A 21469-nucleotide genomic window follows, 5' to 3' on the forward strand; every position below is an offset into this window, starting at 1 on the left:
GTTGATAAAAGAAAGAAAGGCATACAAAAGTGTGACCATGTGTGTCCGCTCTGTGAGAGAGAGGTGCGTGGGAGGGCGGTTGATTCTCGTGCACACCCACGTGCCTGTAGAAGTGAATATGCGACATATGTGTCAATTATTTGTCTAATATAATGAAAAGTGTGTGTAAAGTGAACAGTGAATACCCGTTTATTATGTTGATTTGCCTTGTTGTGCAAACCATTTGTCCATTTACGTCCTTTGTTGTTGTTGTTGTTATTAGTTTGTTGTTGTTTTTTGTGTTTTTTCTTTTGTGAGTTTTTTTTTTAATTTATTTATTTTCTTCAAACTAAACGTGAATCAAACTTTGTGAAAGTGGACCGTCTCCGCGCTCTCTGCATGTGTGAATGTATGTGGATGTTGCCCATTGTCTGCGCCGTGCATTGGTAATGAGGCAGTGAAGCGGTGCTGCATGCCAGTGGTGCAGACGGAGCAGGGGGTGGGGGGGGTGGGGGTACTGTGGTCCATACAGAGCGAGCTCGCCGATTGCGTCAGTGGCGCACGCAAGGCAGGCGGATGAAAGCGGAGGCGCGCTGTGGGGAGAGAGGAAAAAGTTCTCAACGCGGCAGAAGCACAGGGACACGGAGAGGCAGGACGAGACACGACCACGGAGCTCCTGCAGTCTTTATGCCTCCAACACTTTCTCTTTCATCCGTGTAACGCCGCCGTTTCCGGACACACAGCCCAGCGCGCATTCGGACACGCGGTGAAAGCCAGTGGCACCATGGAGCTGCTGTGCCTCGAATTGGACACGAACATACGCGCTAAACCCGACCCGAATCTCCTGTGTGATGACAGAGTGTTGCACAGCTTGTTGACCATAGAAGAAAGGTTCCTACCGACGTACTATTTCAAAGGCGTTCAGAAAGATATTCAACCATTTATGAGGAGGATGGTCGCCACTTGGATGTTGGAGGTACAGACAGCGACGGCTCCCCCACTATTCTCTTGAAAAACTTTAATTTCTCTTTGCTGCGTTGATGGAAGTGCATGCGATAGCCACACTAAAGGGTATAACGCTCATGCGTGTGTCGCATTGTCAAAGTTCGATCACTGCGAGCCCTAAGTCTCAAAGCATTTCTGCGAGAGGACCCCCTATACGCAAATGGTCCGAGCTGTTGTTTGTGCTGTTATTATTTTATATATACTGAATATTTCCATGCACACGTATGCACTCCACAGCGCAACTCAGCCCAGTGCTGTATCATCGCCATGTTGGTTTTACTGGATCGCACGCTCTTTTAACGACTGTTTATAGTGTCATAAACGCAATAACAGCGCTTGAAACCGAGCTCGATGGACAGATGAGGTTCTTTGGTGTCATGCCCGTGTGTAAATGTTGACAAAAAGCGCTGCGTGTATTTTATAGATATATTTGAAGTGTTGGGAGGGTGAGGGCCTTGTCTAGTTTAGAACTCTCCCTTCTGTCGCGACACATCTTCCACGGGTTTATCTTCAAATGACACGTCGGTGCCGGTTATTTCCTCTCGCCAGTCCCCCGAGCTCGCGCAGCTGACCCTTCGCTTTATTTTCATGCCAAAAGTGTGCATGTGCGACGTTGTCTGTAATTTTAATTAATTTTTGAAATCGCGCATGCAGTGGCTCCGCTGTGACGCACACTCGGTCGGACTTCGCGTTCGCCTTACATTTTGACAATTTATGGGTCATTGTCGGGCTCGCATATTCGTGGGAACTGTCGGGTTTGATAAGGAACAGTCTCCCGGACATTATCATGTGAAAAAAGTGCGGGTAGCTAATTTATTTGTATTTTTAGTTATTTTCTGAAAATATGACGAATGAAGAAAAGCGTGTTTCCGCATGCTGCTGCGGTGGTACTGTCCTGGATTTGTTTCTTTTTTGGCTCACTGCTCCTATGGCTCGAATTGATTTTTATAGCGAATAGAAGCGTAGAATGCCCTTTCTTTTTTAACCCTCTTTGACATACTTGATGTATCATTTTGATGATTTAATACGGTGTTGCAACTGCTTTCGGGGTTGGGCGCAAAATGTTGGCCGTGCACCAACTATGTGTGTCACAGAATTTATATGCACTCTTTTATGTGAAGAGCCTTTTAACCTGGCCGTGTCTTAATGCTCTTGCTCCTATATGTCTGTTCTGCGCAGGTTTGCGAGGAGCAGAAGTGCGAAGAAGAAGTTTTCCCCTTGGCCATGAACTACTTAGACCGATTTTTAGCCATGGTGCCCACGAAAAAGTGTAACCTGCAGTTGCTGGGAGCCGTCTGCATGTTCCTCGCATCCAAATTAAAAGACACGCGTCCATTAACTGCAGAGAAGCTTTGCATCTACACAGACAACTCCATCAGGCCACAAGAACTCTTGGTAAGGAGTGCTCCCTGTAACCATCATGCAACCCTTTTCTAATCACATGGTTTATCTTGAATTGCTGTTAATATCTTACATTACACAGTGGTTCCCCTATTTTCTTAGCATTCAAAACGGCCTGCGTGTCTTTGTTGTTAGTGTCGTTTTCAACGCGTGCAGAACAAGGTCGGCTATAGAGGCATCTGTCTTTATCCATTATAGGTCCTTTTTACTGTCTACTGTACAATGCCTGTGAGCTCTGTCCTATACTGTATCCAAACGCGTGCGGCGGTCTCCTTCGCCATCTAGTGGTAGAAATTTGCACAGAGCAATGAGTTCAGCTTGAACAACAGCCAAAAAAAGTCAGTTGCTGTCATACAGAGAGGGAGACACACAGAGTTTGATTGCAATGCTTTTAACATAAGAATAAATGCCGTCATGCGCAAGCACGTGTCTCGAGGCGGAAGTCATATCAGCCAAATAACTTTCTTACTTTATCGCTTTGCATAAACACAACAACTGCCACTACACCCATGTTGGGAAATACTTAAGATTTATGTCTTTATCTGCTTAGTTGCAATATGATTTGATAATGGCAAACTTTTTTTTCCTCCTTTTTTGTTCATAGCAGTTATTGTGGAAGTTGCTACATTTTAGCGTCACAAAGTTTGAGGAGAATGTGGACATCCGCTCCACCTTTTAAATTTAGGGATGGCTCTGTCAGGCCTTGAACTGCTCTAGCAGAGCCTCTTCTCTGTCTCTCTGTATAAGGCAGTATTTTGGCTGACAGGCAGACACAGGAAACTGAGATCAGCTGCTCAGGGCATGTGATCACTGCATTTTTTTTTTTTTTTCTCTTCATCTTTGGTAACAATTTCTTGTAAAGAGAACCGCAGTGTTACAAAGAAGGTGTGACCAGAGGAAGGCAGTAGCAGAAGGAAGTGTGCTTGCTTGCCACTCTGTCAGCATATAGCCTGTGATGCAAGGTGTACACTTTTAAATGGGGTTTAAAGAGGCCAAAGATGTTCGAGGAAACTAATCATGCTATAGAGGAAATTACAGTTTGTGCTTGCTGTATTGTAAGATCATGAACCGAATTCCTACACTTAAAATCCCTGTTAGCACTGAATTCATATGTCAGCAACTTTGAGCATCGGATGAAGTAAAAATGCACATTTGATTATTTTATTGTACGCCTCAAAGGGATAGATTAACAGTGCTGCTGGTCCTATAGTCACAAGGCTGCTGCTCAGAACAAAACTACCAAATATTTTCCCAAATTAGTCACCAGCTAAACCTCCCCTCCTGCTCCCTTCTCATCCAGGAAGTGAAAGTAACCTTCAAATTCAAACAGCAGTACACGCCACACCTAAGTCTGACATGTGTCATCACCGCATGCATTCCTTTTACATTAGTAATTAGTGAACGCTGGAGACAGGGGATTTGCTGTGGTGCTGCACTATAATGGTCTGTGGCGTATACGCAAACTTGTATGCCATCAGGTTGACCCTGCGCTAACATCCAGTTCCTTTCTGACTTAACTGCAAAGAAACATGGCCGTACTCACTAATATGACCATTCATGTATCTAATCCACATCAAGGCCTTATGTTCGATCCTCTCCTGTGTGAGTGAAAGCTTGTTCTCACAGAGGTCGTTACGTAAGCGCACACAGGCAGTGCAGCCTCTGGTGGGCCTCTCTAGGAAAGTCCCCAGATGCCAGACACATAGACTGCGCACATGGAGACAGTAGAGTGAGGTCGCCTGGCTTAGCCTATTGCCTTTTCTCCATTCTATTCCCAAGTAATAATCATTTGTATTAGTAATGATAACTTTTTGACCACATTCTTTAATATATTTTAATATACCAACAGCTCTTCTTCTTAAGGCATAGTTATTTTTGATGTTTGGTACTAGGGATTTAAAAAGTCTAGATAGATAGAAACCTCTTAATGCACTCTTATTAATGAACTCTTATTAAGATCTCTGTTCTCTTCCATTCTCTTTATTGGCAGGAATGGGAACTGGTGGTATTAGGGAAGTTGAAGTGGAACCTTGCAGCTGTTACACCAAATGACTTCATTGAGTACATTCTGAGGAGGCTGCCCCTGCCCGAGGATAAGCTGGCACTTATACGCAAACATGTCCAAACCTTCATTGCTCTCTGTGCAACAGGTGAGAAAATGACTGTTTATGTGTCAAAACGTCAATGCTATAAAACCTGCCATTAAATCGATCTGTAAAGCCTATGATGCCATGATAAGGTGAGTGGTTCAGGAGCATCATCTGTGGGGAAATCAGATCTTGGATGTATTAGTCTTCTCTCCGGGGGAATTGTGTTCAGGTTTTGGAGATGAATCATTCGACTTCCAGGCCATCCTATAATACTTGAAAGCAGCCCACGCTTATGCTTAAGGGCCTTTCCCATATCACACACAAGTATGAGTGGGAAAAGTGGGCAGGGACATGGAAAGGAGGAGTAGGCTGGGGTGGAGGCAAGCATTGTCTTATGCTCTTCGGGTGAATTGTCACCTGAAGATCAAACATTTGGGCCTGTGGTGACGAGAGACGCAGACGGGGAGGCTTTAGCTTGATCTGAGGAGAAAGGCAAAGTGAGAGGAGGGGAGCAGGGGAAGAGTTGCAAGAGTGTGTTGTTTTTCTGTGTCCAATTCCGAGGCTTGTCATGTTTTTATATCTCTTCCCCTGCTTTCTTGACTTCCCTCTTTGTCTTGTGCCCACTTCACTTCTCACGCCTCCCTGCCCTTGAGCTGCGGGACATGATAATGTTCCCATGTTGAGATTCTCCAAAAGACCGGTTCCTCCAGTTTCTTTCAAATTCAAAGACCTAGCTTCACAAAAATCAGTTTCTATTTGCTAAGCACTTTTGTTGTTGTTGTTGTTTTTTTTTGCTTCATGCTTTGCTTGGAATGCTAACTACGGCTCCTCATGGGAAACTGCTCCTACTTATCATTACAGGGGGTGTGAATGATTTGATGAATGCAAAATTAAACATGCAAAGTAGGAAACTGCAGTGACAGTGTCTCAATAGTTTTCATCTAATGGTTAACTGTTAATGATCTTGATAAACAGTTCATCCTAAAACATTGCGCATTCGGTGAATGTAAACTATTGATTTTGGTGAAAACCTCCCTGACATGTTCTGATCATGTAAAGACTCTAACTCACTATTAATTCACATTTGTAAAACACTTCAATATACCCATCACACTTTAATTCGAGCCACATCATCCTCCTTTCCTCCCGCCTCTTCTGACTCTATATGGTGAATCCAGACCAAGCATAAACCCATGACTGTGTTCGCAAAAGGACACGAGGGAGATGAGGACAAGAGCAAAATACAGCCCCTCTTCACTAATGGCTCCTCTCTTTTGATGAAACAGTTCCGTTCGGGCCACTCGGTGGGATTTTGTCAGGTGGCACAGGCTGGCTCTGTATTAATTAATAACATTGGCTGGTCCATTCATGGCTATGCAAATGTATGGGGGGGCCTCGGCTAGAGACTGGGAGAATAGAGACAAAAGACCTGGTCCTTACATTTCATATGCAGAGCCATATGAGGGTCAGCGCTGCAGGACCACTCGATAGGAAACACCAGCATTTCCCCGAGGCAGCCTGCCAGATAATAGTCCAGAAACAAGCTCATTAAGGGAGATTATGAGCTCCATTCCTGAACACAGACACCCAGCACTCCAAGCTTCCTCTTGCATTCTTATTCAATGAAGGTAAAGTGGGAGAATGGATGGGTGCATAGGGCAGACAGATGCACCCGGACCTGTCTGCAGCCGTTATTGAAACCCATCTCCTCACCATATTGCCGGGGATTAAGTTTTTAAGACACAGTCCAATAGGCTGTTGTTATAGTATGTAAGAAATGTGAGAATGGGCCTGGATGATCAAAAGAAAGCTCTGGATGGTGGCCAACCATGCTGTCTTAGAAAGAGTCACTATCTTTGATCCTACGCTAAATATTTGCTATAAACCAACCAGGTGTGTAGTTTATCTGTGAGAAGTTTGTGTTCACTTTCTGTGGAATGCCAATATAGTTCTCCCCTGGCTGTGCTAACAAACATTAACCAAAGAGCCATCAGACAGACAGACAGACAAGTACTAATGATTTGCCAATTGTCACAATGGGCATTCATGGTGATTGCAATGATCTGGCATAAAATTAACCCCCAAAATATTGTGCCTCTCAGGACATGCACATAGCTCACAGTTATTAAATATATAATCATATAACACCCTGAGTTGACTTACGTGCTGAACTACGTCAATCAATATAGAAACTTTGGCTTTGAACAGGGTTAGTCAGTAATGGAAAGCAACTGAAAGGCCAAAGAGGATCAGGGTTTTGCATGTGACACTGAAAAATGAAAAGATAGTACAAAGTATATGTTTTAGGTGTTAATAATAGCAATTGTTTCTCTGAATAGCTTTGAGACTTCCAAGCCTTTTACCCCATTGTGTTGTGTGTTTGTATAGACTTGCACTCATTTTAGATAAGTTTGAACTTTTACAAATACAAGTATGTCCTCCAATAAAAGATAACCTCTCACGCACCCTTGTAAGGAAGGGTTATGTCAGACTGGCCTCATTGGTAACTGAACGTCCCACAGAATGTGCAAAAGTTTTCCTCATATTTTTACCAGCATATTCATGACTTATTCCATATTTTTCCATTTTGTGTTTTTGCATCATCAACTAGTTCCCAAACTACTGTGAGCCCGCCACAGACCTTGTTTTGACTGTACCAGGTTGCTCGGTATGGTGCAGAAATCCACCGTCATGCCAAATACGATGTTTGTTTATGATTTGAATCACTTGCGTTTGCCGTAATGAAACCCCTCTGATAAACAAGGTCATTAAATGCAACATGCATAGAACACAAGAAGCTGATTTATAGCGCTGGAAAAAAGGGCAGAGGGCAAAAAGAATGTTTGAGTGCTTTTTTTTCCCCTCTTTTTGGCTGTTTTTCAAGTTTCCAGCTTTAATTAGTTTAGTTTAATGTGCATACTGTGCATTGCAACCACCCAAGAGGAGTGTGCCATGTAGTGCAGCAGACTGTGACCAGAGCTGGGGGGTAGTTCCAGGGCAGGAGCACAGGGCAGAGTGGCAGAGGGGGCACAGGCATCAGAAAGGCTCATTGAGGGTGAGAGGGGCACGGGCCAGACCGGCCAGCCGCTGCGCACAGGGAGCTTTCCATCACAGGCGTCCCCACTCAGCTACATACACTGTTTATCCTCCACATGAATATCAATGAGCTCCTCCTGAAATACAGCCATTCTTCCCCCCGCACGCAGTGGCCACCGGTCTGCAGTCAGCTCACATCGGCTGCATGCGCGCATCCTTGTTCTCTCACAGACCTGTCTTGTCTGGAGTGCAAAAAATCAGCTTGCCGCCCACTGCCCACCACTCAGCTCTTCCACAAAACTTGGCCTATGCTGTGTGCATGTCAGTCTGTGTCCACATCTGTTACAGGCACCAGACATCTCCACATTGTTCTCCTCTTCCTCCGTCTTCTGCTGCCCCCCTCCTATGTCGCTCTCCCTCTCTCTGCACATCGTACTGTAAATCCATGTTTGCCTTTGTTCTTTGCGGCCACTTTAGAGACGTGTCCCTTTACTGCAGTGATGTAATGCCCTGGGCTTTGTGCACTCTTTCCCTTTGGCTTGAGTTATCTTTAATAGATAGCTCATTGGAAGGGGCCCAACAGCTCACACAGGGGTGTATAATAAGTTAATTTATTTGTCAACATTGTGCCCACAAGGTGAGAAACTGCAAGGCTGTGCGTGTTAAAAAGGCACTGAGAGACAATCTCACCTCTTTGATTCCAAATTAAAAAGAAAGAAGAAACAACTCAAAAGAGACATTGCATGACATTTGCTTTGCAGTTAAAAATGTCAACTTGCCAAGACTGACCACTCCTCCAGTGCAGCCATAGGTGGCCAGGGAGGCACATAGGCGGCCAAGGAGGGGTCACCGCAGGGTAACTCTCTTTTTGTCTCCAGAGCCTCAAAGCATCTGGACACAGAATCCAGAGTGATGTGCAGTAAGCTGTCCGCCCCCACCACCCTTCCCTTCTCTTTAGAAATGTGCTCTTGTGACCACGAGGTCCACCCCTCTTCCGTCCCTGCTCCTTCATCAGTCTCCTCTTTCCGACCCACAGTCTCCCTTGTCCCGCCTGTCCGCCCTGTCCCCTCATCAGGCCACTTTCATTGTCCACTGTGGACCCGCTGAATTGGTATGTGCAGAGAAGGGGATGGATGCTGTGTCTGTCAATTGGGTGAAATGAGGTGATGACTCTGGACAATGGAGTCACACTCTTCTGGATGCCTTCTCACAAGGCCCGCTACTCAATTAATATGCTAAGAGATAGGAGCAAAGCCTAAGCAAACCGCTGCTTGTTGTAGCAACAAAGCCTGAGGCATGTGCACCATTCAGTCGCCCCATCTAAGCAGGCCATGTGTTGTCCAAAAAGAAAGGTAGAAGTTGAGCAAGATATAAAAAGAAAATGAAGAAAGGAGTGTGACTCTCTGTCCGTCTGCTGCCTGTCTGCTGGCCTCTCCCTCCTTGTATGCCAGTTGCCTTGCCTTTTTGGGATTCTGGCCCGTTCACAAGCTGTCTCATTTGCATTATGAATGACAGTGAGGGGAGCTAACAAGGTTATTGGTCTTTGAGACGCACGCCTGTGACCACACGTGGAAAAAGGACCTACAGCAGTGAGCATTGGCAGAGGCACTGAGCCTCTTTATTCCTGCCTTTCCAAGGGTTTTCAGGGAGCACACGATTTACTCAGTGGATGGAAGAAAACGGGGCTGGGCTGGGAAGAGGGGAGTGGAGTGGGCAGTGGGTGATGGTGGTTGCTTTTCAGCTTCTTTTTAAGCCGAGTGAACCCTCATTATCCAGGCCCCTGGTCATTAGTGACGGCAGTGTGCTGAGCCAGTGCACTACAAGATATACTATGTTAAAGGATGTTCTAGTTTGAATACATAACTGGAAATGAATTGTTGATTTAAAGAGATATTATTTTACCTTTCAGATTTCACATTTGCTCTGCACCCCCCTTCGATGATTGCCACTGGAAGTGTGGGAGCAGCTATCTGTGGCTTACAACTCAACTCAAGTAACCAATCACAGTGGGGCGACAGTGTGACAGACCTTCTTGCGAAAATCACAAACACAGAGGTGGTAAGTCATGCCCGCAGTTTTTTTTTTTTTTGTAATCCTTTATTTATACAGGTTTGCAAGAGAGACTCTTTTCAAACATATCAATTATAAACAGTACAAGAAAAATACAAAAGTTTCACAGATACATCATGACACATACATCTAGTTAAAACAAAAGAAATTTCCCATAGACACACTTTCCAGACCTTTTGATAACCCTATTTAATTCTGGAAGCTGGCATGCTGGACAGCTTCAGGTCCTGCTGAAGATCATTTTCATATATCCATTGTAATAGGACAGTAGTCTTTATTTAATTTCATTACACACCGTTTTATTTATGCTTTAGTTATGCATTTACATGCTTGTTAGTGTTTCTGGTTTAGACCCAATATGGGTCAGTTTAGATCCAAAGCAGTCCTGATATGATCTTGTCCTAGATCTGGTTGAACTTGGAAGATCAAATATTTTAGGAGGTGGTTCTTTAGGTGAAAGGTTTGAGAATCAATGCAATAGAGTTCAGCTATATGTAACACTAGGGGGCACTGTCTTCTTTAATACCTCACTTGATGAGTGCAAAGTTTGCCACTGCCTGCTTGGATCCTAGATAACCCAAGATTATGTGTGTCTTGATTTGTCTGATGACCAAAAAAAAACAAAAAAGATAATTCAGGAAAAACAGATGGACCAGAAGAATTGCAGTTCGTTTTGTTTTTTCTCTTGTTTTATCTCAAAATAGATATCTGCAAGGAAGTATTTATTGTGATGGCTTCCTCCAACAGGTACTTTACTCTCCCTGTATGGTCTATTGTATTGTAGTACTTAAACCATGAAAAACTGCACTGGTGTTTCCAGTAGTCCCACACTGAAGTCATTAAAGTTTTCCTAATAAAGCCCAAGGGGCTTGGCATATGCTATGAATGGCCACAGTGCAGTGCAGCACTGCAGCGACTGTGGAAGAATGCCTTTAAAGGGGCACAGAGAGAATTCTTGTGGTAAGTCGCAGGGAGTTTCTTTACTTGTTCTGCACTTTACTTAATTTTCTCACAGGAATTGAGTTTTTTATTACTGGCGGAGCACATGTTGGTGGGATAGTGTGTGTGAGAGGGTGTACACGCCCCTCTTTGTGGCCAACTTCTGGAGCAGATTAAGAGTAGTTTTCATTGACTTCAGAGACATTTCTGAAAATATGACGCAGGTCATCCAATCCAGCACACAAAAGACCAATCCTGTCATCAAATCAGACATCAAATCAGGCCAGAGTGTGTCTGTACCATGGGCCTGCAGGTTATAATTCAGCAACAGTTTGTATTAACAGTGTGCTCCAAAATATTATGTGTGTTCAACTTGTGACATTTGAACTTTGACCCAGTAAGCTTGAGGGCTCCATAGCACATGACCCGAGAGGAGCAACAGTGAGTGTGGATCTCGTTTCACCAGGAGGCATGACACAGCTCAAACTGTGGCCCATCATGTTTGAATTACTACTAGATTGCTAAAGAATGTCTCGCTGCGCTTCAGGAGCTTCACTTTGAGCATTCCTGCAAGCATGTGGGGTACTTTTAGCTGAGTTTCCCACATGTGTATGGGCTCGGAGGGGAATACATGTCTATAGGTCTGTTAGCTTAGCTTGCCACTTACCTTAGTCTACTCCATGTACACTATACAGACTGGCGCTACTCCATACTTGATCAGTGATTGGTTGGACCAATTCAAGTGTGAAAGGTGGCTGTAGAGATGCAGATGATCTTGCATCTGAATTTTTTATACAAAAACGTTAAACATGGTGTTCGTAATAGATCCTGTTTTGCTACGGCTTCTGGTTTTGAAAGACAAATGCAAGTGGCTGCTCTAAAAGATTTTCTGTGGCTGTTTTCAATTCTACCTTAGGAAATGAATAGCTGCACACACCAATCTCTGATTAGTTTATGTTAGTCCTACCTTGAAATGTGAGTCAACGAAAGCACTACCCGACTGTCTCAGTCTGAGATTCATGGAGTAAGCAAAACCTGAGCATCCTTATTACTTGGTCATATTATTTACAGTTGTGTTAAGTTGTTAATAATTATTTTATGATTACATTTTGAAAAAGGTTGATGGAGTAAGTCAGACATGTCTGTTGGTCTGAAGGATGGTATTGCATTCTGAATGTTTGAGGTTGGCCACCATCAGAATGCAAATCTCATTAGCATTCCTTCTAAAAGCTAACATCCCACTGAGTGGTTGTGTCCTCCTTTACTTGCCTGCCTGCCCTGTCCGTTCTGTCAACCCTTCGCTCTGGAGGATATGAGGCTCTATGCCGCTGAGAGGCTCCTGTCCCAGGTGGATTCTCAAATTGCAGCGGTGGCCTTTGATGGTGAAAGGCGAGCCACTCAGATCTCAGAAGTTCCCCCAAAGGCAGGCAGGCACACACACTGGCTCTCGTTAGGAAAGCACCGACTCTGTGTTCCCACAGGAGGTGGATGTAATTAACATAGCTTTAGTACTACCTGTGTTTTCAGCCTCAGTTGTCAAGGCTACTTCTGTTTGGGTTTTGTGTGTCTGTTAGAATGGTGGAGGTGGGATAGCTGGGTGTTGGGAAATGGAGCTACGCTCTGTATGTGGGGGGGTGGGGTGCACATGGCTTGTGCTATATACACTGTTTGGTGCCCTACCCAGGTGGGCTGATGTAATGTTTGAGTCTGGTATGTGTCTGCATTCGGCCAGTGGTCATTTAAAACCCTATGGTCTCTACTGCCCTGGGGCCCCAAACATGGAGCCCTAAACCATTTGACAAATGCAGTGCTTCTCAAACTTTCCACACCAAGTACCAAAGTGTTTGACCTTCCAAGTACCACCAGCCTTAGATCAAGAACAAATCAGGACTAATGAGTCTAAAATAGACCTAAATTGGATCAAATTTGGTTTGAATTGGGTGTAAACTATGACTAAACCAAGATAACACCTAACTAAAATGAATGACTAAAACATAAATCAAATTATCTCTAATTGGAGTAAATAAAATCTAAAATAGCTGATGACCCTGAGTACGACTGAAGAAGTCAAACACCACAGTTTGAGAAGCTCTGAACACATTGTTGTGACAACAGCTATATTTTCCTTTTGATTTACTTGATCAATCAAAAATGTTGAATCGACAGAAAAAAGTCATAGTGTGGCGATGACAGTTTTTAAAATGAGTATATCCTGCTTTGTGTGTTGTAGGATCTTCTAAAAGCATGCCAGGAGCAGATTGAGCGTGTTTTGATGAGCAGTCTTCGTGAAGGCCGTCAGCAGCAGCAGCAGCAGCAGCAGCAAACACAGAGAGGCTCCGGTGGAAAAGGCCTGGAGGAGCTGGACCAGTCTTCCACACCCACAGATGTCCGGGATGTCAACCTATGAATGATCAGAGGGCATCATTGCACAGGATTTACAAAAAAAGATCATGGAAAAAAACCTCAAATTTCTTAAAAGCAGAAAAAAAGCTCAAAAGAACAAAAATGCAAAAAAAACATGCTTTTAAAGAAAAAGAACTATGCTTGATTGTTTTTATTTTTGATTGTTTGTTTTTTGGATAGATTTCTGTTCAAGTCAAAACCCCTCCCTTTGACATCGATGTTGTCTTTGTAATCGAGAGGCAAACCAATTTGATCCAAAATGAAGCTTTTCTGGTGCCTTGGATACACAAAAGGGAAGCCAATCATTTGCATTATACCTATGATTGTACATATGATCAATGAGCTGTTGATAAATATAGCTCAGTATTATGCTGTGGAGACAATTCATCGTTGCTTACTTTTCACTTCTCGCTATAGTTCACTATTAACTAAGAGAATTGTGAGATTGGAACAAGTGTTAAAGCTCTTCAGTTTTTAGAAGGTCAATGCCGAGTACATGCCTTGTAGCTGAGACACAACCCGAACAATAATAAATGGGGAACTATGTGCCCCATTTTACGGGATTTGACCTTTTTGGTTTATATGAGTAATAATAATTAATATTATTGATCATATTTGAACTCGTAGTCTTGATCTATAAGCTCCTTTTTAAGGCTGCTTGTGTGAGTGTGCGTGTGGGTGAATGTATGAGCGAGTGAAACATGTAAATGCTACGTGTTGTGCTGCATTTGCAGCAGTGTGTATTCTGAGGCGCATGAGCCGCCTTCAAGTCACAGATTTGTAGTTTATGTTGATATATGAGAGCAAGTCGAGACTACACTTTGTCCAAAATATTGAGGGCAACCGGATGTTTTTTATTCATGGGGTCAGCAATCGACTCAATTCAGTGGGCTATGAGAGAGACAGTCATGGCTTAAACAGCAGGTGTAAAGCTCACTTGTCACATGTTATGTTCATATCTGTTATAAGTTGAACAGAAAAGTGATATTTACATGTTACGTGTAGAGTTTCCTCATTTGTAACAACAGCCTGTGTGATTAATGAGAGTATAAATTCCATTGTCAGACAAGACAGGATCTACAGAAAGCCCAGACAGCATTAGTCTGGTCTGTAACAGAGATTGGGTGTGTTACTTTAGGGGTGACTTGTGAACTGTGGAGATCACCTGTGTGGCGCTGGTGGGTAAAGACAGACAGTGTCTAAGGAGCAGGTGCATGCTGCTGTAAGGACAATGTACAGCCTGGAGCTGGAAATTGTGAACAAATGCTGCCAGAAAGCCTCACAAAGTAACTTTAATGTAAGAAAATGGATGGAGTGGTTTTTGTTTTTTGTTTTGTTTTTTGGATATCTACAATGACACAGCTATGAACTAAACTGCCCAAAAACATGGATACAAAATGAGGAACCAAGACTGTACACTGATCGCGCGATACTCTGGAGAACACGATGAAAAAATACTGTCAATGAACCTGGGGTCTCAGAAATGGTTGTGTCTAGCGCCCCTATATGATTTCAATGGTAAAGCACTTTGAGAATATGCTCCCCAGGAGATAAGTAAAATGAAATACAAGCGGTGATTGGAAATGGATGGATGTTTCCTTTTTCATGTTATCCTTCTTTGGTTTACTTTGTAGGGCTGGTTTCCCAATCATCACACACGACCTTCTCAGTCAAGTGTCAAATTTAGGCTTTCCACATTCCATCTAAAACATTCCTGGAAAATAAAATGTTGAGTCTGAAAGAAAAACACATTATATTAACATGAATTAGAAACAAAATCTGACCTTTTTTTTTATTTTGGGATCAAGAAATTGTTTTACTTGAATTTATTGTTTATTATTTATCTGCATAAAAACATAGTCACACAGCTACAACAGAGGTGGTCTTACATCATATGTTTGCACAATGAGATATGCATTTCTAAGAGTAAGGCGTTGTAGTTATGTTTGCCACTGCATCTTCCCATGAGCTTTGCTACTTCAAATCATTTGTATAGGGTTCAACAGAAACAGCACAAAGTAAGGATTTTGTTTTCATGGGGACACTGGCAGTACTGCAGTCAAGACTTATGCTTGAGTTTTTCTTAATGCTACATGATGTTGAGGGTCATTTTCATAAGACTGTAAGGATCTAGTTTTGTGTTTTTGTTTTGCTATTTATGACAATTATGACACATTTAATGTTAGGTTTTACCTTTCATTTGTCCTCTGTTTCCTAATGTAAATTCTCACTTCAAGTCATTGTTTCATTTGTTGTTAAGACCACCATGTACTACCATGTGTATATTATTGGGGTGACCAGACCCACAAATGGTTTTAAGAGATACTGTATTCCAAAGTGAAGCAAGGATAGAGAAGGAGGTGTGAAGACATCAAGAAAAAAGTGTCAATGTTTTATTGAGGTTTGTTGTCTTTTTGCGCTGCTAAAAGCTATAAATTTGTTTCATTTATACAAAAATAACATTGCCTAGTTGTGATGTGTCACTTGAGTGTGCTGCTATTTTATAAACATTTGTATTATAATATAATTATTTTACTGCTTAAGACATACATTCAGAAAACCGAAGTACGTAGATTGTTATAGAAGAACATGATACGACTGGAAATGTTCTTTGTACAGTTCGACAGTTTGCTTAGATAGCATGTCTTTTTTCCATTTGTAAATCTACATTGTTAATCACATTGTGCATCAGTGGTATTCCATATACCTCAGGATTACTGGAGAAACGTCACACAATTACCACCTATACCACTGCAGTCAGGAAGCCAGGACAGGCTTTTCTCTCTCCATACGGCAGCGCCTTAACAAAAAGAGCGACCAGCCAGTTCACATTACATCCCAAGGACTTTTTGGAGCATTGACATTTTTTGTGATTAATTCAACAAAGACAGTTCAGGCATTTTCACTGTTTATTCCGGTGCTACTTTTGATTGTTATGTGCAGGGGGTTTGCATTCCTATAATATTGTCCTTGTATACAAATATTCTGAATGTTAATGCATTTTCATACAAATTATATGCTTTTACACATATGGATTTGTATCTTCCCAAACGGATTAAGCTGTCATAATTCAACGCTGAGATGTCAACTGTGCAAACATCAACTGCTCCCCTCCGCTATAACTAATGTCATGTACCTCAAATATCTGTTGCACAACTTCTGTTCAATAAATTTCTGCTTTAAAGGGTGTGACACACCACATCATTGATGATGTCTTCTCTTTGGCTATTGCAATTAAATACATTTTGTTGCAAAGATTACAATATTAGAAGATTAGAAATGAGCGGCCTTTGGTTGCGTTCACGTTCCAGAAGTTGAAGTCATAATCTCAGTTGTAGGGCAGCTAGGGACCAATAGCCTAACTGTTGAGAAACCGTTTTTGAAAGAAAACTGACCAATGTTGAAATCGATCATTATTTAGATGTGATTGGATTCACAAACCTGACACGTTCATCTTATGGCTGGAAAGTCATAAGATGGCCCTGGTCTCAGACCAGGGCCGGCATAGGCGACCAGGTGGTCGCTTATGCCAGGCGGTCGCCTATGGGGCGCCATCTGCTGGAGAGGGCGCCGAATTGCGCTTTAATTTTGTATCTTCAACATAGCCGAATTTCGGACATAACTTTGGAACCGAAATAGATAGAGACTTGAGGTCTTTTGTGTTGGAAACTAGACATTTCAAGCTTTCAAACTAATAGAAGTTACTCTTCCAATATAACTATTATTTTTTGTTTGAATAGATACACATAATATATCAATGATTATCATAATAAAAATAAAATCAAACCAGCCTTTTCCATATCCAAAGCGTGCAAAAGTTAATTCTCGCCTAGGGCTCCAAATTGGCTCGGGTCGGCCCTGATGGTCTCCACCTTTGGACACCTTCATGAGAAAATAATTGCCCTTTGTGACAGCTTTTGTTTCATGTGGATTGTCGTAGTAAGAGTTGCCGTATTAGTCAAAAACCAAGACAAAAAAATCTGCATTTTGAGCATTACCATAATTGCTCTGATGGATTTCTTACCTTCCCACTGCCTCAGTTTGAAATGATCTGTAGAATGTTGAGATGTCACGTGCACGCAACCTAGGTTGGATTTGTAGCATAGGAGCCCCTCTTAAAAGCTGGTTCACAACAAACATAAATTGTACATCCATGGTTTCAAGCTAATATTATCGTCTATGGTTCACCTCAGTCAGTTGGGCTATGGCCATTCCCTGCGACTCGCGAGAAGTTGTGTGTGATGCGCTACGCGCTGTAACGCAGTCAGGACGTGACGCTTAGCTCGTAGGGCGCCTCAGCATTCATGAGAAGAATGGCTACTTTAACTTGTGGACTTACTTTTGTCCGACAGTAAGTTTAGCACCATACATGTGTGGTATACACGCTTTTTAGTTACACGTTGAAACAACTTAAAGATATTTAGTTTTCAGTAATCAGAGGCTGTCGTTGTAAGCTCCCCAGAGACAGCTGAAATAGTCTAAGTAACTAGAGCTGCACGAGCGTGTGATGTTGGTCAGCATGCAAAGTTTCTTTTATTTACTATTTATTTGATATAGAAACAGTTATTGTTGAGAAGGTAAAACCTTGCCATAATAAAATAGCCCGACAACATTTGCTTAAGCTATAGGTCAGGGGTATAGGCCACCACAATTACAAGAGCCACCATATATATTGTGTCAATGAGAGCCACGTTATAGGTTGGGCCTATAATGTCCTTTACAACCTTTACAACCTTCATTTGGTTTGTCTGTGTCTAGGGCACAATCACAGACAGTGAATTGAAGTATCTCGATATTGGCTCTACATTTTCATGTACTATCTTTCACCACAAGGTGTCAGTGTTACTGTGTGTTTAACCTTTGTCCGGCCTACTTTTTGTTCATTTTCGTTGTGACCCTGGTATTTCTCTAGTGTCTCACGGTCACGACTATGTCCGGCCCGTTCTGCCCATCCCTAATCATAAGGAAACAAAGTTGGCATATTGAACAAGTTATAAAAAAAAAGAATTATGCATAAAATTATGTTCCATAATTTCATAAGTCAGTAGACTAAAGTCTAAATGTGTCTCCATATGTGTATCCTACAAAAGCCTAACAATCAAGATTGGTTTAGAAGGCTATAGCTTGAGAATTGGTTATTTTGGTTAGAGAATCTTCAGGATCTAATATTTTGTAAATTCCAACAGATTATAGATTGATTGTATAAGTTAAGTCATAACTAGACTCAAAGAAGAATATGTACCACACTGTGTGATCTTTACTTGTAAGATGACTAGATATGTATATTTTAAAATGTGTGAAAGAAGAGACAGACAGTCCTTGCATAAACACTAATTATAATTTTTCCTTTACAGTGGAGAAACCATCTATAACAAAAAGGGTATTTTACAAGGTAGGAAGAGGTATATGGGCTCAAGTAGAATTTTTATGTGATTCAATCTTTCTGGTCTGTGTCAAGGTCAACTGATAGATTCCCCGCTCTCTGACACTGGCTTTAAGCAGGCTGAATCTGCAGGGCACTACCTTAAGGAGGTCAAAATCAGCAGTGTTTATGTGAGCGATATGTTACGAGCTCAGCAGGTGATTTGTCATTTTGTTTACATCAAATGTTCATACATAACACTTACATGTTGTTGATTTTTCAGACTGCTGAAACTATATTGAAACACAGTTATAGCTGTTCAGCTTTGCCAATACATTTAGATCCTTTACTTAAAGAGAAGGTATGAAATTTACATTATATCAAATGTTCTGATGTTGAGTTCTCTAAAAAAAAAAATGCTGAACCTATTAAATGCATCTTTTGATTCAGAGTTTTGGAATAACAGAGGGACGACCGATGAAGGAACTTAAAGAACTAGCCAACACAGCGGGTCAGTCATTTTTAGACTTCACTCCAGGTGGGGAAACTAAAGAACAGGTCAGTCCCCCAGATCATTAGTTCACTATTATACCTAAAGTTCATTTTAATATTGAGGACCTACCACAGTGAAATAGAGTTGCTGCATATACTATTTCAAGTTTATTGCTGAATATTTTGCTATACTGATCCTTAGTTATTTGGCATATATATATATATATATATATATATATATATATATATATATATATATATATATATATATATATATATATATATACATACAGAAAGTATTCACTCTCTTCTTCATCGTTCTTCTTCACTTTTTCCACATTTTGTTTTGTTACAGCTTTATTTCAAAATGAAAAGAAAAACAAAAATCCTCTTCAATTTAAAACACCATACCTCATGGCAAATTGGGTGGAAAAAATCACACATTTGCACATTTATTAAAAATGAAAACGTGAAATGTCACATGTACATAAGTATTCAGACCCTTTGCTATGATGCTCAAAACTGAGCTCAGGTGCACACTTTTTCCACTGATCGTCGTTGACATTTTCTACAACTTGACTGGAGTCCACTTGTGGAAAATGACATTTTCTGGACTTGATTTGGATTTGGAAAGACACATGCACTGTCCTACAGCTGACAGTGCATGTCAGAGCAGAAACGAAGCCCTGAAGTTAAAGGAATTGTCTGTCGACCTCTGAGACAGGTTTGTATCAAGGCCCAGATCTGGGGAAGGGTACAGAAAAAAAGTTGCAGCATTGAAGTTCCGAGGAGCACAGTGGCCTCCATCATTCATAAATGGAAGAAGTTCAGAATCACCAGAACTGTTCCGAGAGCTGGGCACCCATCCAAACCGAGCAATCGGGGGAGAAGGGCCTTGGTCAGAAAGGTGAATAAAGAAACCGATGGTGACTCTGACAGAGCTCCAGCGTTATTCTGAGGAAAGGGGAGAACCTTCCAGAAGGACAACCATCTCTGCAGCCCTCCACCAGTCAGGCCTTCATGGAAGAGTGGCCAGACGGAAGTCTCTCCTCAGTTAAAGGCAATGACGGCCCACTAGGAGTTTGCCAAATGGCACCTTAACGACTCTTAGACCATGAGCAACAAGATTCTCTGGTCTGATGAAATCAAGATAGAACTATTTGGCCTGAATGCCAAGCATCACTCATCACCTGGCAAACACCATCCCTACGGTGAAGCACGGTGGTCTTGGTGGCAGCATCCTGCTGTGGAGATGTTATTCAGCAGCAGGACCTGGGAGACTAGTCAGGGTAGAGATAAGGATGAAAGCAGAAATGTATAGAGTCATCCTGGATGAAGTCCTGCTCCAGAGCGCTCAGGACCTCAGACTGGGGCGACGGTTCACCTTACACAACATGAAGCACACAGCTAAGATAACAAAGTAATGGCTTCAGGACAAGTCTGAATGTCCTCCCAGCCAGAGCCCAGACTCGAACCCGATATAACATCTCTGGAAAGACTAGAAAATAGCTGTGCAGCACCGCTCCTCATCTAACCTGACAGAGCTTGAGAGGATCTACAGAATGGAATGGGAAAAATACCCCAAATGCAGTTGCAAAAATATATAGATTTTTTTTTTATTGACTTTGTCATTATGGGGTATTGTGTGTAGTGTGGTAATGGAAAAAAATAATTGCATCGATTTTGGAATAGGGCTGCAACATCACAACATGTGGAGTGAGTGTGAATACAGCACAAGGTCTCTAGGTTCAAGTTCAAAGTCAGAGTCACAGATTAAAAAGTCACCATGAAGTCAGTAGTTTTCTATGTGGGGGCGTCAGAAGAATCTGTTCTATTTAAAAGAGACTTCATCATCGTCCTCATCCATTATATTTTGGCTTGGATGTTAACTCAGCCCCATCCGTGTACGTGACCATCCATCCTCTCAGTGATAATACTGACTGTAGACAAAGATACGCCTGACGCAAGCAAGAAGCACCGCAGTCAACTCATGGCTTTGCAGCGAGCCTTGAGTAGTTGCATCAGTATCAAAAAGTTAAAATTGTTTCTGATTTACTATGCCTCGTTATTGTTTGAACTGAGTTTTCATGCATTTTCATAAAATGAAATAATGGAGCATTATGTAACAAACTGCTGGTGTATAAAAATACAAATAAAAGATTGTGTTGTGACTGTATATTGACATGACATGAGGTGCTTTATATTGTATGAGAAAATAGACACTTATTTTTTTTGTCATTGTTTAGGTCATGGAACGTTTCAAAACATTTTGGGAGAAACTGCTTCAACAAATTGGGCATAAGCACTGGGATGCAGATAGTGGCTCCAGTCTGCCCTTTGCCCAAATACAGACTCCTGTAGACGGTAAAGCCGACGATGGTCTTCAAGATGTGCCAATTCATGTGCTGGTCGTCACTCATGGAGCCTATATGTGTGAGGCTGTCAGGTATTTTTTAGAAGAGCTAAATTGTTCCATACCTCTGCTTTCAAACAAATCCCACATGTTATCTTTGAGTCCCAACACAGGCTTGTGTCGTTTTATAGTAACTCTCGAGAAAGAGAATGACAGGTTCAGACTTGCACAGATCCATTGTGTTTTCATACACAGAGTAGATCATCTTAAACTCTTACAGGAATGACTAAATGAATCTGTTTCCTAAAGTATATCTGACAACTTGAATTTTAAAAACAC

At 42.0% G+C, this 21469-nt stretch overlaps 2 protein-coding genes across 3 annotated transcripts; both read left to right on the top strand.

The window, feature by feature from the left end:
- The first annotated feature begins 530 nt into the window (after positions 1-530).
- Positions 531-16125, top strand: ccnd2a (cyclin D2, a). 2 transcript variants are annotated; one of them, XR_013793479.1, is made up of 6 exons: positions 599-955; positions 2164-2379; positions 4376-4535; positions 9421-9569; positions 12751-13607; positions 13674-16125. XR_013793479.1 is itself a non-coding variant. In XM_079568302.1 (5 exons), the coding sequence occupies exons 1-5, from the start codon at positions 764-766 to the stop codon at positions 12925-12927; spliced, it is 894 nt and encodes a 297-aa protein (XP_079424428.1). In that variant the 5' UTR covers positions 531-763; the 3' UTR covers positions 12928-16125. The 2 variants fall into 2 exon arrangements, 1 of the variants encoding a protein (XP_079424428.1); XM_079568302.1 differs by having other exon boundaries at positions 531-955; positions 12751-16125.
- Positions 16126-18374: 2249 nt separating this feature from the next.
- LOC306971720 (fructose-2,6-bisphosphatase TIGAR B-like) lies at positions 18375-21416 on the top strand (the record flags this gene model as incomplete). The annotated part of the gene is made up of 4 exons (XM_079568084.1): positions 18375-18503; positions 18569-18646; positions 18736-18843; positions 21024-21416. Coding segments are annotated over 4 exons (708 nt in total), but the record flags the coding sequence as incomplete, so codon positions are not given.
- Positions 21417-21469: the final 53 nt, after the last annotated feature.

The sequence above is a fragment of the Gobius niger genome, assembly GCF_951799975.1.
Source record: "Gobius niger genome assembly, chromosome: 12".
Taxonomy (NCBI): Eukaryota; Metazoa; Chordata; class Actinopteri; order Gobiiformes; family Gobiidae; genus Gobius; species Gobius niger.

Excerpts from the sequence above, each read along its gene's own strand:
- ccnd2a (XM_079568302.1), top strand. The coding sequence starts at position 764 with ATGGAGCTGCTGTGCCTCGAATTGGACACGAACATACGCGCTAAACCC. Across the intron at positions 956-2,163 it reads TCGCCACTTGGATGTTGGAG|GTTTGCGAGGAGCAGAAGTG; the intron begins GTACAGACAGCG and ends TGTTCTGCGCAG. Across the intron at positions 4,536-9,420 it reads CATTGCTCTCTGTGCAACAG|ATTTCACATTTGCTCTGCAC; the intron begins GTGAGAAAATGA and ends TTTACCTTTCAG.